Below are 27,178 nucleotides of genomic sequence, written 5' to 3' on the forward strand. Positions count from 1 at the left end.
CCAGATTGGTGGACTCTACCGCTCTACCTTCCTGCCACAGTCACATAATAATAAAAATGCCCAGTTCACTAGGCATGCAGGCCAATCAGTGTATTTATCTCTTCTACAAATGAGTACTAGAAAGACTTTTTTTATTTTATAAATTAAATTAAGTATTAATTAATTAATTGATTAATTTGTAAATTAGTCTCATTTTTGCCACCTTTCTGATTTAACTTGTAAGAATTCATAAATTTTCACAATTTTCTTTTATAATAGTTTGCATCATCATAGTAAATACTATCAAACTGATTGAAGTTATAATTGTAGTGTATTTAGTTTTATTTTGATAGTTTGGTTAATGCTTAATTAGACAATACAATATAGGGCTAACAAAATACTGTTTAACTTAAACATAAAAAGTTTATTGATTCCTCAGAGGAAAAGTCAATGTTACTGCACAGTAGCAGAGCATACTAAGATGTAACAAACACCATAACGAATCATTTAGATGAAACAAATTATTAATTGCAAAAGGAAACAATGTAAGTTGAGACATTGCATCCTATTATATGTATGAATGTGCCTTAGAATGTAGTAATTAATGCAAATATAGTGCTTATGTGCAGAAATATTGAGTTATAATCAGATAGTAAGAAGTTACAGTTACTAATGCATAAAGATTAATTAATTATATACTGGGCAACTTCATCTCCTGAAGTCTATGGTTTAAACATAGGTAGTGTTGATAATGTAAATGTACAAGCCTTGTACAGGTTTGTGGCATATTTATGTGCCTGGGTAATAAGGTTTCTGTGACAAATCATTGAAATCACATTAGTTTTTTCCATTCAATAAGTTACCCTTTAGCTAGTAGTAAGGTAATAAAAAGGTAACACACCATTGAAACTGAATATTTTGTGCTGTGATGGGGAGACAAACGTGTGATGGGGAAACATTTGGCTATTTGAACTATTTAACAATACATCATACGGTATTAGTTACTGTGGATTACTAACTGCATTTGCAGAGGTAGTGACTAAAGCTGTGAAAAGTACTGTACTGGAGTGAAAGGCAATAACTAATAAGTCATTTACATTTACATTTACATTTAGTCATTTAGTTTGGTGCTTGTCCGGTGCTTGTAATAACCTCTAAAGTGTAATACAAGCATAAATTGAGATAGTCAAATATTCAAATTTGTACAGTAGCTGAGTAAATCAGCTACTCAGTTACTTCCCATTATTAATCAGTTACTTCCCATTTGTGCTTTTTATATTTATTCATTAGAAACATTCACAGTTCATAAAATGTAATTTTTCGTCAGCTCGCCAGTGTGAAAGGTCATATTTCCGACATCCTGTGAAGGTAGCACCGCAGACAAAAGCCACGCCCCTGCCTTCTAATACCCCCTTCTCGACACACATCGCAGCTCCTGTTGGTCAGTTTTTCAATTGCTATGATTCACACGGTCTCTGATTGGTTCCAGCCTGCGACGAAGCATCTGCGGCTCGCGCTGTGCCAGCTGTCCGCGCGCACTCAGGCTGGTGCTGGGCAACGGGTAGAGAGGCTCCTTCAGAGGAGGATCGGATAACCTAGGAAAGGGTAAGAAACCACAGAAATTATAATAGAAATGAAAATGTCACGGTTGTACTCGTTGACGTAAATAGCAGAAGGTTATTATGCGTACTTTTATTTAGACCCTTAAAATCTTCTCTTGTTTAGTGTTTAACGTTGATAACCGGAGGATTTAAATGTCCTTAAACGTTAATTTTCTAACATTACCCGGTACGATAGTTAACATTATATTAGCTTAATATTAAATATGTCGAAGCTCACTGTTGTTTTCCTCTTCTGTCATCTAATAACGCGTTTAACTGTTAACATCTGAATGGAAATTAATTCATGTACGGATTTACTTTTCCAAAAAGGGCGAAAAAAAGGACGACATTAAATGAATTTGAAATATATCGTCGTATGTTGCTAGCTAGCATCGTGTCCCTTTCGGCGACGAATAATTGAAGTGCCATCAGTGCATTAAGGCAGTATGTGATTCGCGCGTGTGTGTGTGTGTGTGTGTGTGGTGTTATGTAAGTATGCTATTCGTTTGTAGGTTATTCTCAGTTGATCCAAATACAATGAGTCACGGTGATGATGAAGAGGAGGGTCTGCAGTCGTCATGAATACAAACAAGCCTGTGTGCGTGAATGTGGTGTGTATGCACATGTCTTTCACGATCATGTAGGGTACAGAATGTGTACCGAACAGGTGATTTAAGTCCTTGTTCCGCCTCTTTATACTCGTGCTAGGAGTGTGTGTGTGTGTGTGTGCGTGTGTGTTTGGGGGGGTGGGTGAGTGGAGGGGGGGGGGGGGGTCTGATCGGGTTGATCTCACACCATTTGGATCCCCAATAGTGCTTCAGTGGACTCCAGGGGTCTTTAATGCAGCAAGAGAAGGAATTGGATACAGTAGATAGGATCCTAATTAGTGACTGTTGGCCTTTGCATGGACTTATACATTAGGCATGTATGTATTCTGTAACTATTATAAGTAGTAAAAACATTTCTGATCTATCTTTTAGACCTTTAAATTATAAAATAATTACCTCTAATTGAATCACAAATCAAATCAAACCAAGTATTGGGTTGCACAGTGTTGCAATAGATCGTATCTTTCTGGCTTTTGTCTGTGTAGTTTGCACATTTCTCTTTTGCACATAGCAGCTTTCTACGGTCCAAAATCATGCAGCACTGATCCACGGTGGTCTTCAGTTTCACTTCCGCCTCTGGACTTTTGTTTTGAAAGGACTTCCGGCTCTACCATTCCACAGTGCCCGCCAGCTTTCCCGTCATTATCAGTTTAGTTGCTTTCACCTGTGTCTCCACTTTCTATTTAAGCAGCACACATTGCCAGATTGTCTGGTCACTTTGTGTTGACCTTCCAGCGTTATCCTCATTGTGTTTTAGACCTGACTTTGTGCATCAAACCCTGTTTTGGACCTTGGACTTGTCTCATTTGCCTCTGCCCATCTGGTATTCTACTACTACTCCTCTGACTCTCTGTTTCTCCGCTCTGCTTTTGTCTGACCCGACCGACCTGCTTCTAACCGACCTCTCCTGTCTTCCCAGATCCCGGTTGAGCGTCTCCCCACAACTGATCATCACCTACACTCCTTGCACATCTTTTTTCAACTCTTTAAACCCTATCTGGAGCTCTGGTCATTTAACTGTTCATTCTATTTAGTCATGCACACCATCACTGTACAATCTGGCCAACATGGAACAGACCAGCTCCAATGTGCAGGAGTGGCGCTCAACCATCCAGGGGGCTAATATTAGCTGGAAAGGCAGTTTAGACTCCCTGGAAGTCAGGTTGTATAATTTATCTCAGCAGGTGCAGAAAACAGCTCTGGCATCTGCTCCTGCTCCACCTCCAGCAACGGGACAGAGTACTGTAATCATGTCGGACCAGGAACCCAAACTACCCCCACCGGAGAGACATGGTGGGGATGCGGGCTTTAGCATAGCCTTCCTCACTCAATGTGAATTGACTTAAGAACTTCAACTGTCTGCTTTGCCTTCGGAATGGGCCAAGGTCGCATGTGTGCTGTCACTTCTTGCCGACCGAGCGACCGAGCGATGCTTTGGGCTACTGCTGAGCTACAGAAGTTCCAGGGGTTTGCCAATTTCTACACCTTGATCACATTGCCCTTCCATCAGCCCACCTCAGTGCAAACTTGGTTTTCACCATCTACATTTAACGCTTAAGCGGAACAAGCCTTCACTTTGCTCAAAAAGAGTTTCTCTCCCATTCTGACTCTTCCGGTTCTTGGTAAGCAATTTTTAGTGGAGGTGGATGCCTGTGACACCGGGGTGGGGGCCGTCTTGTTCCAACGTCTAATCAGGACCAGAGAGTTCCCCGTCGTTTGTGCCCAGCTGAGAGGAACTATAGCATCAGAGATCGTAAATTACTTGCCATCAAGTTGGTTTGGTAGAATGGCGACCCTGGTTAGAGGGGGCAGAGCAACAGTTTGTGGTTTACATAGATCATGAAAATCTAGAGCATCTCCAGTCAGCAAAAACACTAAACCCTCCTCAGGCCTGTTGGGCCCTGTTCTCCACATCCTGTGGAGCCAGACTCCACAGCTACGTGGTGGACTACATGCACATCTCCTTACCATCTGTCACCATGGGGTCCCTTCCAAGTCTTTGGCTACCAACCACTATTATACCCCAGCCTGGAATCGGAGGTTACAGTTCCGTCTGCCACGGGCTCGACAGCCCCCTGCTACCAACCCAGTCAAAATGAGTGGTTATCTACCACTGACCTGTCCTTCAAAGTTGATTGCAAGAAACTGGCTCCCCGATTCGTCAGACCATTTCCCATCACCAAAGTCGTTAATCCCGTGATGGTGAAGCTCTAACTCCCCAAATCTTTGCGCATCCACCTGACCTTTTCATATTTCTCTGGTTCAACCTGCCCTTCAGAGTCAGCTAGTAGCTGATTCAATGGCTATTGGATTGTGAACTGGATCTCAGATTATTGGACTGTGTTGTTTGCTCTCCCTCTGTTCCCTCTCCTCTCTATGTGGTCGATGCCAACTACTGCTCTCCCTTCAGGTGGAGCCTATGGCAGTATGTTCTGAGTAAGCCATCTGCCATCTTGTATTCCTCATCTGCATTGCACCGACCTGCTTCTAACTGACCTCTCCTGTCTTCCCAGATCTCGGTTGAGTGACTCCCCCCACCTGATGATCACCTACACTCCTTGCGCTTATTTTTTCAATAAACTCTTTAAAACCTATCTAGAGCTCTGGTCATTTAACTGGGTCATTCTGTTTAGGTTGGTGTGCATAAGCACACTGTCGCACATATTTAGTGTTAATGCAAGTGTGAATGAATGTCTCTTTGTAGTTGGGATAGAGTAGGGAAGGGACTAGGGCAGACTGACATCAAAGAACTAGTGGCAACAACTATTGCAACGCCTCATCGGTGATATACAAACTCCAAATGGAACAGCTCATTTTCACACCATCCTTGTCTCTTATGTCTCATAAGTTGTAAATGACAAGACAGATATTGTCAGTCTCTGGCCTCTTCTTCTGCACTAATTCACTAAGCTAGTGAACAGCTAGGAACAGCCAGTTCCATTTGTCTTTCTCACAAATGGGGCTGCTGCTGACATGGTACTGACCAGTGCAGACGGTGTTATACACTGCAAAACCTAGGCAGACAGATGCACTCCGACAGTCCTACAGTAGTTGACCACCATCTACTTGGTATGTCACAACCCTTAGATGCTGTTTGAAGCCCCAACAGCCACTTATTTGAAGCATTTTCCCTTTTAAACATCACAAATAATCTAAGGCTTTGGTGATCATTATTCTTTTTTTTTTGTTAAATTTACCTATTGCTGAGCTAAACACGTCATTTTTTGTTGTAATGGTGGCTCTGAAAGAGAAACATCCTAAGGAAATTTTTAGTGATTCCTCCTTTGTGTAATATGATCATTATATGTTATACAACACTTTCCATTGGATTATACATTTTTTTCTGTGTGTGTGAAGTTGATTGTCTTGTCTTTAGAGGGCAACACAGCAAAGAGTTGAGGTTAAAACATTAAACACTACTAAAAAGCTTTTTGTTTCTTGAGTTGCAATACAGGGAAATTAGGGATACATCTTTCCACCCAAATACAGCAACCCCAATCCTCAAAGTGATGCCCTAGTTAGTTATCTGACCGCTGTTGTTATTGTCTGTTAGTGTGTGTGATTTACAAATGGCTTATTCATCCGTGAACCTCCAGGAGCATTCACAACTCTTCAACTCTGCCTCTGTCTATTCTTATTACCAATTTGTCGGATGCATGTTAGTTCTGGATTTTTAAATAACTGCTGTTCACATATGTGCTGACTCTCACATATGCAAACACACACTGGACACCCTCCTCCGTGTGGTGATTACGCTCCAGATCAAGTAAGCAGCTGTCTGCTCCTTTCTTCTTATTTACGGCCTACACCAACACACACATATTTCTGTGCCACACATGTAGTCTGCACTATCCCTGAAGCCGAAATTTGTATATGAAGGCATTTTTCTAAAAACAGACTTGACTTTTCCTAATAACAGCCTGGAGTTTTAATACTATATCTAGTATTTCTTTCTGAAGATTTCCACCTGCTTATAATGAATGTCTTAATACATATTTATTATATTATATTTTAAATATACAGTAAGCATTTTGGTAATAATAGGGGCAATGAAACCACAAGGTTAGCACAATGGAAAGCATTCAAAATAAGCACATTCTTCAAGCACATTTTCATTATTAAAGTAACAGTATGGAAAATACATACATTTCTTTAGTGAGACCTGCAGGAGCTGTTGTTCTGCAGTAAACTTGAGGTCTGCTGTCATAAAAACTGTGTGACATTCAATCTAAACTAACTCTGCCTGCTGCTCCTTATTCATTATTAACGGCTCCATTAAGAACTGTCTAGCGAGAGGAGAGAAGTGAGGGCGTGTCTCTGTGTGCGTGTGTTAAATTGTGTGTTGCGTGTTTATGTGTGGGAACTTACTGTATGCATGTCCATCTATATGAGTGAGCATTTGTGTATTGAACCAGCTGCTCACTGGGTGAGTGAGAAACACTGCCTGGTATGTCACTGTGCGTCAGTGCATCTCTCCCCCTTTCTTTTTGTCACACCCACTATGACACAGCATCTAGCAGAAAGCAAGCACACACACATGCACCCACCCTGTAGACCTAAACTGAAAGACTAAAATAGATCTGTGCTTTTCAGTGTCTTCGTCTTTGGGGCGGGAAATAGTGGATAGTTATTGAAACAATGCAGCTACTACAACACTGTCCTTTTCAGACTTAATGAAAACTTATTTTTTTCCATTTGATTTTGAGCTTTTGTCCTCTTGAGGGTAACTGATGTTTCAGTGTGCCTTTTTTAGTTACAACTTTATAATACCATTGAGAACTACAGTATAGTTAGGCAGACTACTGAATCTCCTAATGTCACGTTATGCCTCCTTCCATCACACCTCAATGTGCTTTATCAAGGTGCATCATATTTCTTCATGTGGCCTCACTAGTCTGCATAAAATAAATAAATTGAATTAAAAGCTGTAAGGCATCTAATGTAGAACATCTTCAATTAATGCTTAGCAGTTGGATGTAGGTGAAATAATTTTGTAGGCTGGACATCCAGTCAGACTGTCTCTGACACTGTTTCATAAATCAGAATTTGATACTGATAAGTATGATTAGCATCAGAGTCAGACACATAAAAAACTATAGCTGATTTTCAAACAGAGACTGCTTGAGTGCTGAACACTTGGTATGTCTTTCATGGATTTACTATTCAGTATTCAAGGACCCAAGTACAGAGACAGAGGCAAGAGGAGGGTTAAATGTTAGGCGATTTTATTGTAGGGAACAGGAGAAAACAACTGAAAATCACTCCAATAGGAGGACAGGAAAACACATGCAGTAAAGGTAACGAGTAATCACAGTAAAACAGAAAATTCACTGAAATGCAGAGGAGAGGGAAGGTAAACTAAATTGTAACAGTCCTGGGGAAGCAAGGAAAGTGGCTATACAACTAAGGTAAACTAACAAGGAAAAACGAAATAAGCATAAAACACAGACTGACAGATGGGGGGACAAATAAGTAACCAAACCTCAGATCAAAATGGCAAAAACATAGTCCAAATATGAGGAACAGGAGTCCAAACAGGGAAACAATCCAGCGGCTCGCTGTCCAGAAGCCTGCAGCATAACAACAAAGAGGAACTGGCTTAGAACTGAGGGGAAAGCTGGGTTTAAAAGGACAGGGGAGCAGGTGAAAGTAATCAGGGGCTGATGAGAGTAAAGACAGGAAGTAGGCTGAGCGGCTACAAAATAAAAGCTGGAAACAGGAAGTGAAACTGGGGAGGCGAGGACATAAAACAAGTAATAGGATCGTGACAATGTCATAGCCCCATTAAAGCCAACATTCAGTTTAATCAGTGATTGGTCATTTGTCAGCCCTTAACACATATATACTTAGGGAAAACTGCAGGAAACCTTTATTTTCTCAGACAGTAGAACTCCAAACTTTAATTTGATCAATCATTTCTAACATACCAGTTTGCTATTATTCAAGCCAAAGAAAAAAAGCATTTGCCTGTTCCAGCTTCTCAAATGTAAGGATTTGATGCTTTACTAACTGTATAATAATTAGGTTTTTAATGGTCATAATAAAACATTAGACATGTGGAAAATAATATTAGCCTTTTATTTTTACATGATTTGACATTTTAAAGGATAAAATTATTTACAAAATAAACCAATGAACCCATTTGTTGAAAGTGAAAATAAACAGCCTGGAGGCATTCACAGGAGCAATTGTCATCCAAATGACTGGGCACTAAACATAGATGCAGAAACTATGTGTCATGGTGCTACAGTATATCAGAAGAATTATTATAGTTCTGCCATTAATAGTTACAAGATAAGAAACGTTTTTAAAAATTATATAGAATATTTTTTTTCAAAACCTCATTAAAATGTCTTTTTCATTCTTATAATATCTTATAATGAAATTGACACTAGACATGTCACACTAGAATGTTGTTTTTATTTTTATTTCACTGAGCAGTTAGAGAGACACTGTTTGTTTTAAGTGTCACTGTCAAGAATGTCAATTATAAAGCTAAAGTTACATTTAATTTCCAGTTTTACAGTCCCAGGCACACAAAGCCTCCAGTGTCCAATACAGAGGTCTGTTAAGTCAGCATTCCCTATCCCCCACACACAGTCAGTTGCGTGGGGCAAAGTGTGGTTTTTGACAGAGCTACTAGGAAATAGTGACAACAGCTGCTTCAGCCTTAAAATATCAGTTAAAAATGCCAGAATTTCATGTAATCATCTTTTCTGTTTGTCCACCTCACTCTGTAAGGTTCACAATTTCATTTTTCTCTCCTATTCAGTAGTTTTTCCTTGTTTCCTTAAACCTGCACAAGACACTGAAATGGAAAACAAGTGAATATATATTAGAAAGTATCATTTTGAACTTAAGCATAAGGAATCATGGTTAGAACAAAAAGAGCAGACAGTATTATTAGAAGTAAACCACCATAACTCTGTCGTTTCAATTATTTGGCACCAGGCCTCCACCTTTTCTGTCCTCTGCATCCTCTTCTCTTACACCATCAAACTTCATGTCCTCTCTCACTACATCCATAAATCTCCTCTTTGGTCTTCCTCTAGACCATCTGCCTGGCAGCTCCAACCTCAGCATCCTTCTACCGATATATTCACAGTTTCTCCTCTGAACATGTCCAAACCACCTCAATGTGGCCTCTCTGACTTTATCTCTGAAACATCTAACATGAGCTGTCCCTCTGATGCACTCATTCCTCATCCTGTCCATCCTCGTCACTCCCAAAGAGAACCTCAACATCTTAAGCTCTGCTACCTCCAGCTCTGCCTCCTGTCTTTTCTTCAGTGCCACTGTCTCTAAGCCGAACTGTTTGTCAGTTTCTATTGGATTTGTGGTGATGCAAATACACTAACTGGCCACTTCATTAGGTACACCTGTACAATCTAATGCAATACAATACAAATACATTCTGCTTTTAAAAGGTTGTAATGTAATAGTTTTTCAGCCTATTTGTAATGTTTAAGGGGGGCAAAACAACCAGCTATTAATATATTCCTAGTAATGCTGCTCAAAATCATTCAATCAATATTTTCATTTTACTGATGTTTTCATTAAAATGATAAATTAGTTAACCCCCAAATTTTTTTTTATAATTTTCCATCACCAGAAATAAAGAAGAGGAAAGAAGCAAACCAGATGTAGAATATAATACCAGAGAATGTTTTGGGAAAGATTTTAAAAATTAAAGCACAAAAAAATATTTATCCATTCACAACAAACTACAGTTTGGCTTCATATGGCAAATCAGTTCCAGGGTTTTAGTATTTCTCACCATTCTATGGCAAGCATATGTGTGTGTGTGTGTGTGTGTGTGTGTGTGTGTGTGTGTGTGTGTGTGTGTAGACTTTTTCTGTGAAAGCACTCCAGCTCCCATCTCCTGGGAAACCAATCTCTTATTCAGCTGCCAGGCCTTTAGGGCACTGCTTTCCATACTGTATACCCCCAGCACTACTGCCACCATGTTTTCTAAAATCACTTTATATTTAATTTATGTCCAATTTCATCTCTTTCATACTCTACTTCTGCCAGAGGAGCCTTCTCTTTGTTTGTTACCATCCTTATTGCACTGCATCTCTTAATTTAAAAGTTATGTCGCTTTTTTTTCTCTCCTCTGAGCTTGCTTTGAGTTTCCCTGATTCTATATAATTTGAAAATGTTGAAAATTTAGAACAAAATCAAATTGTATGAATATTTTCTTGAAATAAATAAGAACTGCTTGTTTTAGTCACCAGTATGTGCTGTGGATTATCAGAGAGTGTAGTGTACATAAAAGAGCCATAAGATGGTGCATTGAATAGTCTACCAAGGTACATATAAAAACATTTTTGTTATCTACTTTATATTTCTATTACATAAAAAGTAAATTCACCAACAGGAAACCAAAGCTTGACCAAAAACCCTTTATTCCATAATTTCTTTTCCCACTGGTTAAGGCACAAATTTCACACTCTTTTCTTACCTTATTATTGTTTTCACTCTTCTTTATTCCCTGTCGCTCTCTTCCTCTCTCCTTTCCTTCCTCTCTCAATTCTCATCTATCTCTTTTGAGTTGATTCTGTGTGACTGGGAGGCTATTGTCTTCCTTCATCAAACACATTGCATACAGCCATCCATGCAGAATACACACACGTGCACACACAGACAAACATCCCTCTGTGTTTGTAAAACAACATAATGCAGTGAACAATAGCTACATTTTTCTGTGCATCACAAATCCTGCAAAATAATTTGACCTATTTAGTTCATCATTCGTGACGTCGCTCAAAGCCGTAAGGTTATCGATCATCTGGCCCAAACCTGCTATTTTGTACTTGTACTCTTAGTCGTAGAACGTCTCCGATACTTTGCCCGATACCACATGAGGTTGGTGGAGTCGGAAAAATGTGTGTGGTTTTAAAATTCACCTTGCTTGCTATATTCATAGAAAGCAGGTCTACTGTACAACTAGCGAATATTTAACATTTTTTTACTTTGATCTGTGAAATGCCATAAAAAAAGGTAAAATGTCTATCAACGTTGTCTTAAATTCAAGGGGATATCACCTAATTGCATTTATTTTCTGATTAACTTGGAAAAAGCCAAAATTAATTAGTTTACTATAACAAATTTTCTTTAGTACAAGGCAAATTCCTACACTGTTAAAAGCTTGAACAAGTAAAGGTTGTTTACTTGTTAAAAAGGGTACTTTATTTACATTTTTTAAATTAAAAAAAAATTTTTTTAGTCGATATGTTAAATGGTGAATAACTAATGATATTTTATACCGAATGAATGAATTAACTTATACTTTCAGAAATACACACGTGCATTTATTTTAGCATGGCAAACTGTCCACAAAAAACAGAATCTGGGTTTTTGTCATTTAGGCTGTAACTTCCATCAGTCCTTGAACTGTGAGGGTTTTTTTCTCATAGATATTGTAACAGATTTGTACATTATTGATTCTCTGCTCACCTCTTAATATTTAATTATCTGGCCTGAGACACTAAAAGCTCAGAGGAAGTTTTCCATCTCAAGAGACAAAAAAACAGAATAAGTGTCAAAAATGAACATGTAACTCAGCAGAAAATACAAGATTAACCGACTTTATAATTAATTATGAATTATTTAACTCCCTGTGCTCCGAGCAACCAGAAGCACATCCTACTAATTAGTTTTTTAATGAATGTAAATGCCCTTTTCAGAGACAACATCTTTGACAAAGGCAGTGAAACATGATCCTTTGGAAAGGCTGGGTTTCTGCAGCTAAACAGAATGATGAAAGGCCAAGTTTTTGAAAACAACTGCTCATGCTCTTTGATTAAAGTTGAAAATACGTTTTAACTATGTTATACTAAACACATTTCATACTGAAAATAATAACCATAGCAATAATTCCAGCTTTGGTTTTAGTTCACCCTTTTAGTTTACTAAAAGCACCTTACTTACATTCACCTCACTAACTTGCTTACTTTGCCTACATTTTCCAATCTTGACTGACTTTCACACAGGGAATCATTGTACACTAAAATATAATATTTATTTATTTATTTGATTAAAATTGTTTGCTAAGGATTAAAATTGTTGCTGAGGATTTGAACTGTTTCTGTTGTCAAGTAAATTTGATGTCAAACAGTGGTCTGTTTTAAGGCTCAATCTTCCTGTATTTGAATGCAGTCTCTCTCGCAAATTCATTATTCTTGATAAAGCCAGGTTTAGGCTGACAAACCTGGCATGTGCAAGAGGTACAATTAAGCAAAATAAAATTTACAGGCGCTTAAAGAATTAGTGGTTTTATGTTCCCCCCCTCTTAAACATGGCAAATGAATCAAGCACCATTATCCTGCACAATCTACCTTCATAGAACTGGAATTTTGTTTTACTAACAAAAGAGCCTATGTACATTGTGAACTAAGTATCTGTACATAATAGTGATGTTATTTATTTATTTTTATTTCCTCTGGTAAGACTATGGCGGCCAATATGGGTTCCATGCGTATACTCATCAAGGGAGGAAAGGTGGTCAATGATGACTTCACCCAGGAAGCAGATGTCTACATTGAGAATGGCATCATTCAGCAGGTCAATCCTATTAGCACACACATGCAATTTTATTCTTGCATGCACAAGAAAATGGACTGTGATTCATACATTTATAAGTGCACATATTTACTGTATCCCTTATTTAAGTTTAGACAGACAGACAGACAGACATGCAAACAAATACATATACCGACTCTTTAATCCACACATTCATTGTCAAGTATATCCCCAGCTGTTACTGTGACTCATTTCAAAATAATACAGTATGAAAGGAACTAAACATTCAGTGCACTCTGTGGCTCTACATGAGAATAATGAACACTATCATTACCTCACAGAATGTTTTAATTTAAATAAGCTTTGGTTTATGTTGGGAGGATGCATTTGACTCCTGGAAACTCATCTGTCCTCCTACTTAAACACTCCGCTGCCATGGAAGCATATAAGATTTACCTTTCACTTTGTTAGTACTTATTTGCATCGCAACAACAAGGGAATGCTTTATGATAAATTGGGTCTTTAGTTTTGAAATATATTATAACTGAAGCAGAAAGTAAATAATAATTCTAAGAAGATTCTGTTACATGTTCAGTTACACAGTCCTCATGTGGCTAAACGGAGCCATAAAAAAGACAAAGGATGTTACAGTGCAAAGCAGAGTGGGCTAACATATTCACTAACTGAGCTTACATGCTAATGTTTAGCAGGTAATGTTTTTGGTTTAGCATGCTAACAGCTGCTAATTAGCACTGAATACAAAGTACAGCTGAGGCTAATGGGAATGCCATTGATGTTGCAAACATTTGGTCATAAACCACAATTTTGGACAAAGAAAGAAATTTGCCCTGATGCTTTTGTCTTTTTTGGCAATATGCCAATGTACCAATTATTGTATTCATGACAAACATGTTAGAGTCATACTGTCTGAATCTGAATTCAAGCACTCACTTTTGCCATGATATTAATATAGAACTTGTTGTAAAACTTCAAATAAAGTTCACTTTTCTGAACCCCTTGCATACACAATTTACTGAACAATTACTTATCAAAAGTACATTGGCCCCTAAATGTTTATGGTTATCCTAGATCCTAGTCTTTTGTGGTTATGGGGAAATGCTGAGTATGATTAAAGTTATCTGTTTGTAAGTAATCTTTTTGTCTCTTGCAGGTGGGAAAGGAACTGATGATACCAGGTGGGGCTAAAGTGATTGATGCCTCTGGAAAGCTGGTGTTGCCGGGTGGAATTGACACTTGCGTGCATCTGCAGCAGACATTCATGAATGGCAGCATCCAGGATGACTTCTACAGTGGGACCAAGGTATACACACATGCACACATGGCTGTGTAATGCCTTCGATAAAATGCGGTTAAAATCCAGACACAGCTGTCAGACAAATATAGACTCTCACTCTCTGTCTTGTCTATATTTAGATGTTTGTCACTGCTTTCAGCTTCATACTTCCATTAAGACTATAGAAAACATATGTTCTCACCCTGGGCCTATAAAAAACAAGGCCCAACCGCTGTCACAAGTTTCTGGTCGAAAGCAAAGGCTTCTCCTATGCGCTCACATGCTGCCATACACACACACACACACACACACACACACACACACACACACACACACACACACACACACACACACACACACAGCTGTTCAGCCTTTATTCATGCTGGATTTATTTGTTCATTATGGATATGGATGATTGTGGAGGGTCGGTTTATTATGTAGTAATCCTCCCAGACTCAGAGCAAAGTGGAGGGTTCAATAATTATGAGCCATAAAATTTTAAAAAGACAATGCAATTGTTGCCGTCAGCAGGTGCATGTTTTAAAGAATGTTGTGGGCTTCTCTTTATTTGCCTGGCAGACGTCAATTACACTGCAGGGGTGTCAGCTGTATAAACAGTACGCTATCAAGTAAGATACAAATTGAGTACTTTCAAATCTTGATTTTGTTTTTTAAATTATTAAAATGTTCAAAATATTCGCTGTAAACAACTGCTGTTCATCTTTGAAATGCAGTGTGGTTAACAGTATTTTAAGCTTGACCATTTAACAGAGAACCTCCCATAGTGAAGCTCATGTCAATCTACAGTATAAATCAATATTTATTGGAGATAATAAAATGTAAGCATAATAAAATTAAGTATACTCAGTGGAATTCAAAAACAACAGTTATCTGGAGGATAATGAAGTAGCAGTATATCACTTCAATAATCTTCTATGCTATTATGGATGTCCAATTAATTTTTAGTTTATTAAGTAAAACATTTTATTGTGACCCATTTCATGATACTTTTTTATCCTGTTACAAATCCAGCCCACGCCTTTCTTTTACAGCGGTGTGCTTGTGCTCCTTGCTGAAGTCTAACCAGGCTGCAGCATGTTTCCTTCAGCCATGTATTCTACATACTGCAACAAGACGGTTCAGCTAACAGTTAAGCCTGTTAGCAACAGTGATTCTTTAAGTCAAAGTTTGACCCAAAGAGGCATGTATCTAGAATGCAAGTGTTTCAGGTCTTATTTTTGCAAGATCAGAAATCAGACTCAGAAAAAACGGTTGATTGCCAGGCATAGTAACAACACTTTGCTAGGAATTTGTCTTGTTGTCAGGTGCATACACATATTCTAAAATGTGGGGGGTGGGGGGTTATCTGGGGGAATTGGGCGGTGTACAGCAGGCTGGGGAAGAAACCATTCTTGTGACGTGAGGTCTTGATGGACTGGAGCCTCTTGCCAGAGGGGAGGGGCTGAAACATTTCATGTCTGGGATGAGAGGGGTTGGCTGCAATCCTGGCTGCCCTTCCTTGGGTCCTGGAGAGATACAGCTGCTGAAGAGATGGAAGGCTGCAGCCAATAATCTTGTAAGCTGAGTGGATGACAAGCTGCACCAGATTGATGTAGAATGTGAGAATGGATCCGATGATGGCGGTGTAGAAATTCACAGGGAGGTGAAACTTTTTAAGATTAAAAGGAGGAGTAGCTTGGCCATCTTTGCAGGAACATGTGTGTGCGCCTTTCCAGTCAGTTGAGACACACATTACGCTAAATATTAGATTCTGACAGTTGCGCGTTGTCAGAGGCAGCTTGTTATTTTAAAAAGGTATTTCAGTACATGGGGAAGAGAAATAAATAACTTCGGGGAAACATACTCCATTTACTTCAGAATCTACCCCAGTAACTAAGCTCACTGGAGCAACAAAAACATGAATGACTCCCACACACACTTATGCTGTAATATTTGTAAATAATGTAATCAAATGTGGACTAAATCCTCTATATGCCAGCTTTACTGTAGAAACACCTTACTTGCCAACCACCACCCACTGACCTCGCAGCCATGGCAACTAATCCCAGTTTCTAGTGTAAAAAATTGTGTGTGTGTTACCATAGTTTTAACAGCTTATGCGCAATCGTGATCAGCCCCTCAAACCATTTCCTCTCTGCATCCTCTTCCCTCTCTCCCATTGTTTTGTAAAAGTACAGGCTTTAGCTGACCTACAGAAACATTTGTTTTATATAACAAGTTATAATGCTGAAAAATAAGAGTACATGCAGCATTGATACAAGTGACCTGTTTGAACATACATTCATGCACATTGTTTTGTTTCATGATATTTAACTGTAGTGTATCTTGTTGGGGCACAGAGGTGCTGTTTTGAAGGAGTTCAGCCTGCTACAGTGGTTACAATGAATTACCTGCATACCAGTCTTTTTTTGACTAAAAATTTGTTTAAAATGTTTAGATTTGATGTAAATGGCCCAAAAGTAAGGGAACACTCCTCCACTGACCTACTAAAGTAGCACACGGACCTACTGTGACATCACTTTTCAGAATAATGTTAGAAAGTTAAAGCACAGACTCCAACAGAAAGGCAGGGTGATTTCCATGGGAAAATGTTAAAAGATTTTGTTTCTCCATCAAGCTAAGATGTATACAGTGTTTTTATCTCTAGTTTTTATTATGACAGTGGTCTGCAGTATCCCTGCAGAAGTCATTTAAATGTCTCTGCTGTTGGCTACTTCTGTGGGGTGAGTGATATATGCATGGAGCATAAAATGTACATTTCCACAACCCCTAGCATCCAAAGCTGGGTGTTTTAGCACAAAAAATACTTAATTTATTGCCTATATTATTTTTGAGTTACTTTTGGATTATGTCCTAGTAATAGTTTTGTTGTTGAAGTAGTGACTTGTCTTTGGGTGTCCTTGTGGCTGTTTTACTGTAAAGTCAGGAGATTATCTTCAAAGTAGGAGTGAGTGTGGCTTTATTTGATATACATATATACATTATTTGGGGTTTACATGTCCATCTACTTCAGTTGTACTGTCATTGGTCAGTAATGATGAAGGGGTACTACAGTATATTAGATTCTCTCTTGACAGGAGAGGTATTAGATTTAAACATGTACAGTACACAACTGTGTGGTGTATAATATGAGGATAAACACATTGTCTCAATGTAAATTCTACTGAAACATAGTTTTTACCACAGTGACATTAATGTGTATTGTCTTACACTGTGGTCCATCTGAATTGAACAATGACTCTGTTTCTGCAGGCTACAGTACCAAATTACACATGTGTACTTCCCAATCTGCTGTTTCTTATACCTAGGGGGAGATAGAGAGGATAATGCCCATGTAAGATTTAATCGTACATGAGTAAAAAGGTTAAAACCAAGATGTTACTGCTTGCTCTGTTAACTTATTGAACCATGTTTTCCCTCTTCAATCTCTTAGATCGGAAAATGCAGACATGGAAATTAAAGGCAGTGCTGTTATATTTATACTCTAATTGTGACCTTGAGTATCCTGAGATACACACTCAAAATTAAATTAAATTAAATTAAGCACAGGGGCTTCAATAAAAAGAGGCCACAACAGTCAGTGTAGGTTAACTTCCGGAACGGCTATTTAATAAAAACAATATTAAATCCTAAAATTAAAGAAAAAGACAGATAATCATACTACGATCGGGGGACCAACCACCCATCCTAAATGTATCCTAAATGCGAATTAACCAAACAACAAACCAAAGTCATATTAAATCAAAAGGGACAATAAACACTAAACATGCAGTATAAACAGTGAGTGAACTCCCAGTACACCAACCATACACATGGATGGAGGCCCCAACCCACCGCAGTACTAGAAACAAAAGAGAGATTCAAACTAAACCAAATCCAAAACTAATAAATTAAAACCATAATATACAACATTACTATACAACAATACTAAAATAAACAGCATTCAGTGCTATGCCTGCAAACAAGCAAAGCACTGTTACAATATGTGTAAGGAAATAAACATACATTTTAGATTTTTATATAAAATCAAACAGCATACCTTACACCAGGTGATTGAGTCCCAGTGTCTACCTGCCACAATGCAAATTTAAAGTGTTCACAGTGCCTATAAAACGTTTTACCCCTCTTGGAAGTTTTCCCCTTTTTATTAATTTTTCAGTATTGAATCATATATAACGTAATTTGTGTTTGACACAATTTTACAAAAAAATGTGAAAAGAACATGAAAAGAAGATATAAGAAAGAGACCACTGAGGGAGACCACCAAGACACCTGTGACTCCTCTGAAGGAGTTACAGCAGCTGAGATAAGAAACCCCTGGTTGTTTTTACAGCGCTATATAAATAAAGATTAATTGATTGATTAAGTTCTGTAATTGCAGCTAAAGATGCATCTACTAAATACTGACTTGAAGAGGAGGAATACATGCAATCACCTATTATATGTTTTCCTCTATTCATTTGTTAACATTGCTCTGTAGAAATCTGTTTACTTTAACATGAAGTTATGCTTTCTGTACATACCTGTCAAAAAAGCTACATTACACTGACCATGATTCAATGTTGAAAAGAAACTGAAGGGAAATAGAGGGTGAAAACGTTATACTGTATATTCGGTTTTAGAAGGCTTCTAAATTTTAGATGTTTTTCACTACAGATGTAGTCTGTTTTCTATACTGTGGTTTGTATGATCTATTTTTCTGCTCAGCAACACCAGTTACACAAACTGTCATCAGAACACAAATACTGTACTGTGAACAGTAACTGCTAGTCAGCTGTGATTTAGGCTTTCATACATCTCTTCAGCAAATTTATAATTTAGAAAGTTTAAAATTGGATGTTTATTTGATGACTAATTTCACAGTAGATGAAAAGTAAGATTTGGATGAAAGACATTTCCATCTTGAAAATGTTAATTTAACTCAGTCTGCAACCCTCACACAGATAAAATGCATATATTCTCCCAGGCCAATTCATTACTGCATGTACATCTGTACGATCTAATGCAATAAAATACAGCAGCCCTGCCACAAATTTGTTTTATTTAATCTCATTTAAAATAATAACATAATACCTTTCTAAGTTACAACTTAAAAACTGAGAATACATATCACCTTGTAAAATTGATTCATTGCAGCTAGTGTGTAAACAATGCATGTCTTTTTTTCGCTCTTACTGTGTACCGTTGTGTGCATTGTTGATCGCACAGTGTCTAGAAAATGTAACATGTTTTTAGCTCTTCATGATCATGTCCTCTTTCATACATGATTTTTGTCTTTTTGCCACCAATCCCTTGTCCAATATATCTATTTGACTCTGTTGGAGATTACTGAATGCGTGACTGTCAGTGCAATGTTGGATCTACAGAGGAGGAGGAAGAGGGTGGGGACATCTGACAGGCATGGCTGAGCAGTATCTGTTATCTGTCATGACTACAAAAACGTACATTTAGTGTATCAGACAGCTGACTGACACAGGTTATTCCAAACTACTACCTACAACCTTCCATCTTTTTTGCAGCCCCTTTTTTTCAATCTTGCTCTTGTTTTGTGTGTGTGTGTGTCTTCTGCTCTTAGGTTTTACTTTTTTGTCCTACTGATCGCTTTTCATTAATTTTACTATCTTTTTTAACTAATGCAGGGTAAATTTTTTTTTCTTTGTTTTAAAGTCTTTTTAGTTTTTAGAATTGAAATAAGAAACTCATTTTATTAGAGCTTGTTTTGCTATCATCTGAACTGACTGTAAATACATTTTTAAATAAGAAAATACAATTTCACTAATAATGTAAACTTGAGTGAATATTGAAAGGAAAAGAAATAGAACTCTAGGCTACTTTTAAAAATGATTTTATCACTGTGTGTAATTAGTTTGACTTAATGCCTGTGTTATAGCTAACAGTTGGCCAGTTCCACATAGAAACCCAATATTTTACCTTTAGTTAACTGTTGGGTTGGGTTTATCCTGTGTCGTGCTTCAACTCTTCATAGTATTATCTGTATATTTTATGTTGTATCTATGTTTTGATAGTTTAAAAGATGTGGATTGAGTCACAACAAAATAAAAACGTTCATCACATATTGGATTATAGGAAACCACTTCAACCACATCAAAATCATGAAATGGTAACACATATACAAAACAAGTGTTTCAAATAAACTGTGCACTAAAGAAAAATACCTGATTAAAGGTCTTCCCCAAAATTCCCAAGCTTTTTAGCTACTAACTGGTAGATTTCTAACTTACAAAGGTTATATAAGTGAAAAACCAACTCACTCTTACTGGTTCAATCATGTCTAAAAAAGCAGTTTATACACCTAGTAGTTAGTAGACCGTGTGATTATAAGAAAACAGTTAATGATGGACTGTTTCTCACTGTCAGGACAGAGTCTATGTGCTGTACAGTGGTATCATTGTTCTCTAATCTCCATTTTCTCTCCCTCCTTCCTTCCTCTCCACCTCACTCCTACTCGCCCTCTCACCTCACCCAGGCGGCTCTGATGGGTGGCACCACCATGGTGATGGCTTTGGTCCTGCCTGAACAACACTGCTCCCTGCTTGACGCCTATGAAAAGTGTCGAGCTCTGGCTGATGCCAAGGCGTGCTGTGACTATGCCCTGCATGTTGGGGTGACCTGGTGGGGACCAAAGGTAAGACCCACAGAAAGGTAAAAGAGTGAAATGTGCAAGCACTAGCTTACATATATTCAGTAAAAATATGACACACAGATCAGGAGATTAGAATCTAGGACAAGGACATGTTGACATGTGGACTTCCGTAATTGGGGGTTGAACCTGCAACAATGCAATAAGTGAACAACAAGGCCAACCCCTAATCCACAGCCACCCCTCAACATCCGAGAAACTATTTCATTTTATATTTTATACAGTAAACAGATGTCTTTCTTTGCTGATTGTCCCCTCAAGCTTATATTCTCACTGAATGATAGTAAAGCAGCACAGCCATTTTCATTTATGGGTGAAATGTATAATGACCTACATTAAACCTTACACAAACTAGGTTAAAAGATATGTTCAGTGAGCACATTAAGCAGATTCTATGAGTCAGTGTGCATCATTCTGCCTTTGGCCTCAGTGTCTGTTCTATATCATCTGTTGCCCATGCGTTTGCCACATCTTATTTATATATGTCTAATGCCAGATTCTTTTAAATGTTTTTGTCTATAACATCCTTGTAATACCACGGGTACCTTAAGCAGTACAATTTTAATATTTATCAGATCAACACCATGTAGTTTTTCTTTGCAGTCTTCTATGTGGCAAATAAGATTAATAGAAATAGTCATCAATCTGAATGCACTGTTATCCCATTCTGGCTGCTGCCCAGGCTCATTTCATGCACCATAAAACAAACACACACACATTTACACCCACTGATGCACTCTGCCATAACTAGTTCAAACCAAATCTTACAAGCAGTCAGCTGTGATTGAATCCTAACAACAAATTAGACACTTGACCTCTGAGTTTTGCCCCGTGATCAGGTGCATAACGAGATGGAGACCCTTGTGAGGGAACATGGAGTGAACTCGTTCCAGATGTTCATGGCCTACAAAGACATGATGATGCTGAGGGATTCCGAGCTGTACCAAGCGCTGCAGACCTGTAAAGACATTGGGGCCATCGCACGTGTCCATGCAGAGAACGGAGAACTGGTGGCAGAGGTGCATAAGTCACAAACATTCATTTAAATACATTTAAATACAATCATTGCTTCCTTTGGTTTAAGGGGAGGTGTTTAGCATAGTCAAATCTGGCGGATTTATGTGCAAAGACTCTTGCACATGTAGGTAGAATAATTTATGAATTGTTATTGTAATAGTCATGAGCTGTTTTCAACCTTTAAGTAGTAACAATTTAGATGCTTTTGCCATATATTTTGTTGTGTGATTTTATCAAACACTAATGAGAAAAATACTAAACTGAATGTATGTTGAATTGTGTGTTATTAGGGTGCCAAAGAGGCTCTGGATTTGGGCATCAGTGGACCAGAGGGTATTGAGATCAGTCGACCAGAAGAGGTTTTTTTATTTGTTTGTTTGTTTGATTTTTTCAGTTCTCTTGGATTTTTCTTCACCTTTTTCCTTAAGTTGTGGATAAAAGAACAATTTAAGAATATTAGGGTTCATCCAAATGAAAATTTAAAAGGAAAGAAAAAAGAAATCAAAAGCTTGATTTTGACAACAGCTATATTGAACTTTCTGCCTTATTATCTACAGTTGGAGTCTGAGGCTACTCATAGAGCTGTCACCATCGCCAACAGGGTAAAGAGATGCAACACTAAATTACTACATCTTACTTGTATACAGATCTATGTAATTTAATGATAATTTTAATAATCTACTTGTGATTGCAGGCCCGCTGCCCAATTTACCTGGTGAATGTGTCCAGTATTTCTGCTGGAGACATGATTGCTGCTGCTAAAATGCAAGGTGAGCTGTAATAAAAAATTTTAATAAAAGAATTGATAAAATATAAATACAATTTTTTTTTAACATATCATCATAGGTAAGGTGGTCCATGCAGAGACCACAGTAGCTCACGCAGTGCTGAATGGAATGCAGTATTACCACCAGGACTGGGCTCATGCTGCTGCCCATGTCATTGCTCCCCCTCTCCGCCTTGACCCCAACACACCCAGCTACCTCATGGGCCTGCTGGGCAAGTATGTGCTCAGTACAGGCATAAATATAATTTCATGCTACTGCTTGTTTACAGTGTCACTAAAGAAGCATGAGCCCTCATTTTCAATATACACTGTAGGAGACGAGTAAAAATATACGCTGATGTTCCACGTTTTGTTTCCAGTGACACTTTGAGTGTTGTGGCATCAGAGCACCGTCCATTTAGTACTAAACAGAGGGCTTTGGGCAAAGAGGACTTCACCAAGATTCCTCATGGTGTGGCTGGAGTCCAAGACAGGATGAGTGTCATTTGGGAGAGGGGAGTGGTACGTACACACAAGCACACATCTGCAAACAAGTATTTGTAACACATATGCGAGAGACAATACCAGGAAACAGACCAAGTCCCTTTCTTTGTATTTATTTATTTTTTTGCCATAGAACATCCATTTCGTTTCTAGTGGTGGAATGTAACAAAGTACAAGTACCTTGTACCTTGTACTAATGGTTGTGTTTGGAAAAAATGCAGGTAACAGGAAAGATGGATGAAAATCGTTTTGTGGCGGTGACAAGCTCTAATGCAGCAAAGATCTACAACCTGTACCCACGCAAAGGTCGTATTATCCCTGGGGCTGACGCCGATGTTGTGGTCTGGGATCCAGATACAACAAGGCATGTACAGTAACTATGTAAACACCCAGATTATGTATCATAATTGCTTGAGTCAACTCACTGGTATTAACGGCACTTCTGTTTAGGACGATTTCTGTAAGCACTCAGGTGCAAGGCGGAGACTTCAATCTCTATGAGGGAATGCGCTGCCATGGTGTTCCTCTGGTCACCATCAGCCGAGGACATTTGGTGTGTGAGAATGGTGTGTTCATGTGTGCAGAGGGATCTGGAAAATTCTACCCACAGCGCACCTTCCCTGACTATCTCTATAAGAAGATGGTGCAAAGAGAAAAGGTGGGTTTTACTTTCATACATTCACATCTGTCTTCACACATTTGTCTTTACTTTTCTACTAAAAATACTAAATATCATATATTCTGAACATCTGTTTGTTCAGATGATCGAAGTAAACTAGTGTCACCGGGGTTGGTTCATGCTGTACTGTGCTGTGACAGCTCACAGCTAGTCTGCTGCCAACACACCCATCAAACTGTGTCTAACTCCACTGATTTGACAGTCCTTAAAAAGGATTTAATGCTCTCTCTGCACACAGTGAGACCTTACTACATCACAATCTCTGAGTGGTTTATTCTGCTGTGTATGTTTAACGGTTCTAATAGAGTAGAGTATTGTCTTCCTGATGCTTTATGCATTTTGAATAATGAAACCCTTGAGCACCTAAGGTACAATGTGCTAAAAGGAATATATATTTCCTACTCTGTTGTTTCTACTTTTATGTTAAAGTACTCAAATCAAAGATGAGATGTGGCACTTCAATGTAGAATCCATTATTTCAGAAATATGAGAGTTTAAGTGCAAATACACAGCGGCTGTAGCTCAGTTGGTAGAGCAGTCATCCACGAACTACAGGGTCAGTGGTTTCTCTCCCGGTTGCTTTGGATAACAAAAAGACCCAGATTACAGGACTCTTGTTATTGCATCTATAACCTAACACCTTAAAACCCTCAGACAGTTAAATCTGTGCTAAAAAAGAAACGATTTTCTTGAACTTTTGATGACGACCAGAATGGTGATTTAAAATGTTTAGAATTTTAGCCCCAAACGCCATTGACACTTTTTGTCTTTTACCTCTTGCCTCACTGTTTCAGACTCAGGGTTATAAAAGTGTTGACAGGGATCCATACTCTGGTGATGTGGCTAAGGTGGCTAACACTATGAAGAAGGAGCTTGGTTTGGGCCAAGTAGATGGAGAGACACCAAATAAAACCTGTGGCCGGGTCCATCAGGGTGTCCGAGACCTCCACGAGTCCTCCTTTAGCCTTTCAGGTAGGCTGGAGTAAAACTAATAAAAATACAATTAGGGAATCGTTCATTCCAGTGTTTTTATTTGTTATTTTTTTTTATTGTAAGTGGAACAAATTCAATTGTGTTTTGTGTGTTTCTATCTCAGGATCTCAGGTTGATGACCATATTCCAAAGAGGTCCTCAGCTCGAATCCTAGCCCCTCCTGGTGGTCGCTCCAGTGGTATTTGGTAATTGCCAGTGGTGGAGCCTCAGACATCCGAGCCTTTATGTTTTGTATATTTCTGAGCAACCAGGAAAACTGCACTGATTTTCAATCACAGGATCAAGTTAAGAAGGGAAATAAATTAAAGCATGTGTCTGTGATTGGTGACAATGCAACTGATGATTAGTGATTTACCAAAGTCACTTTTGCAAATATAATTTGTGTCTTAATTGGAGTGACTGACCTGATTAATTACACATGAGTGAAGGGCTAGCTATGAATTAAAACGTTTTTTCTAAATTCAAGCTGATCAAACTAACATTGATGAAGTCTGCTCATTATCACCCTGCTTGTATGCCGTGAAGAAACAAACTAAACAAACTGTGAAAGATAAAAACCAGTACAGTTTTTGATGGTTTTAACAGTGGAACTGGATTCAGTGAAATATCTATTATACCCCTGTCACACACAAACATGTAGTGCACTTGTAGACACCATAGCGTTAGACTCATAAAGATGTATATGGATTCTGTTCGTGATTAAACCACCCACTGTTGTCAGCTTCCTGCTGCACCGTGGGTTCCTCTTACAGTGTTTTTGTTTCCATGGATGATCTGTGCTGTGTGGTGATGAAATCCAACTGCTTTGAACGTACATTTAGACCTACAGGGTCAGACATCACCCTTTTCATATTTATACTGCTCACTTCCTTTGACTAATACACATATCCTGCTAACATCCCAGCCTCACCTGCTATGTAGCAGGGTTTATAGACGGAGTTATGTAAATACACAACATTCCTGGGATTATAACTGATCCCAGTACTGATACCACAACAGCCACAACAGTATGGCAACATCATCTATGTGGTATGTGTAGACCTTGAAAACTGTTAAAAGACCAAGGAGAATGCAGCTCAGATTTTTAAAGGATGGATTTAGAGTATGACATTTAAATACCATGGTAAGGAAAACTATGGGGAACAAGAAAAGTTGATAATACACAACATGGTTTTGGTAGTTTACATCAGTAATGTTTAGTGCAGTGCCTTCTCATTCACCACAGAGATCACTTCTGAGTGAAAGCAAGAGCTGTTTGCTGCAAACACAAGGGACCTCATTTATTAATATGAGCGAAACAAGCTCCAAATCTGTGCATAACCATCGCCAATACATCAAGCATATGTATGAATTTAATTCCCCTTCTCTACAAAAGTTAGGTTGTGTATTAAAAGGTTTGTTTATACAAAGAAATGTCCTTCGAAACTAAATAAAATTTACAGGCAAAATACATTGTTAAAACTGAATACAGTAGCTTTTAGGGAACTTCACTCTAAATAGAGTGTTAAAGTATTAAGAATATGTGTTTATTGCATTGACAGAGCATGTAACATTGTGGCTCAGTGGGTTGTTTTTATTTGCTCATAAAAAACAGTCTATCTTATTGCCACAAGTGATAACGATACACCAGGTATTAGCCACAGTGATTGATTGTTGGTCTTTGTTATGGAAAAACACTATTTAGATTTGAATTGAATTTGAAGTAGGCTTTGAGTCAGTGTTTTGGGAACTGGTTTTAAATTTACATGACACATTACTGTAAATGTTTGCACATTGTCAAGGACAAAAACAATTTGAATTATCTCATTCTTAGTTTTGAAAATTTACTATGTTGCAGAAAATGTCTGTACACACATTTAATAAATGAGGCCCAAGAATATGCACAGAGTATTTTAAAAGTAGCTGAAAGAAATAGTAAGTTGTTCAGTTTCAGTTTCCTACGGACTGCTCCCAATTGTTTCAATTTTAAGGCAATTGTTAGAGCAGTGTGTCTCCACAGCACAGTAAGATTGAGCTACACAGGCTGAAGAAAACCACCACCTCGCCTTTTTCTGATGTCTCATTCCTGCTTAGCAGTATTATATTTATATGTGATCACATCTTCTAGTCTGTGTAATATATAGTTAGGATGTTTGGTTTTTTTTGTTGAGAGAAAAAAAATGTGCCAATGTTGAATCACCCTTTCCACACCGACACCCCTGCATGAAGAGCACCACATGGAAATAAAGGAGCAAAGTGTCTCTTGAACGCTACAGGTTCACAACAACTGGTGCTGTTTTTTTACGATTACCTACAATGACGTTATTTTATTGTTGGATGGTTTTGGCACTGTGACCAGTCAGTGGCTGTGTGTGTTTGTGGATTCTTGTTGTGTTGGACAGTGAACCTGTTGAATCTGTAAGTGGCTGCTAGTTTCTTACCACAACAATAACAACAAACAAATAAAGTGAAAATGCATCAAACCTCTTGATGGTCCCTTCGTGTCACCTGTTGTTCTTTTAAATGCATGTTATTTGTATTCAGAGGTGGTA

General features: G+C 38.3%; 1 protein-coding gene across 1 annotated transcript; it reads left to right on the top strand.

Moving 5' to 3' along the window:
* Positions 1–1,438: 1,438 nt before the first annotated feature.
* LOC137102669 (dihydropyrimidinase-related protein 5-like) lies at positions 1,439–27,113 on the top strand. The gene is made up of 14 exons (XM_067482414.1): positions 1,439–1,584; positions 12,641–12,754; positions 13,884–14,033; positions 20,515–20,673; positions 21,528–21,707; positions 21,996–22,064; positions 22,263–22,307; positions 22,400–22,475; positions 22,552–22,708; positions 22,852–22,993; positions 23,197–23,339; positions 23,426–23,633; positions 24,449–24,626; positions 24,751–27,113. Exons 2-14 carry the CDS (start codon positions 12,644–12,646, stop codon positions 24,834–24,836), a joined length of 1,704 nt encoding a protein of 567 aa, XP_067338515.1. The 5' UTR covers positions 1,439–1,584; positions 12,641–12,643; the 3' UTR covers positions 24,837–27,113.
* The last annotated feature ends 65 nt before the right edge of the window (positions 27,114–27,178 follow it).

The sequence above is a fragment of the Channa argus genome, chromosome 17 (genome assembly GCF_033026475.1).
Source record: "Channa argus isolate prfri chromosome 17, Channa argus male v1.0, whole genome shotgun sequence".
Lineage (NCBI taxonomy): Eukaryota > Metazoa > Chordata > Actinopteri > Anabantiformes > Channidae > Channa > Channa argus.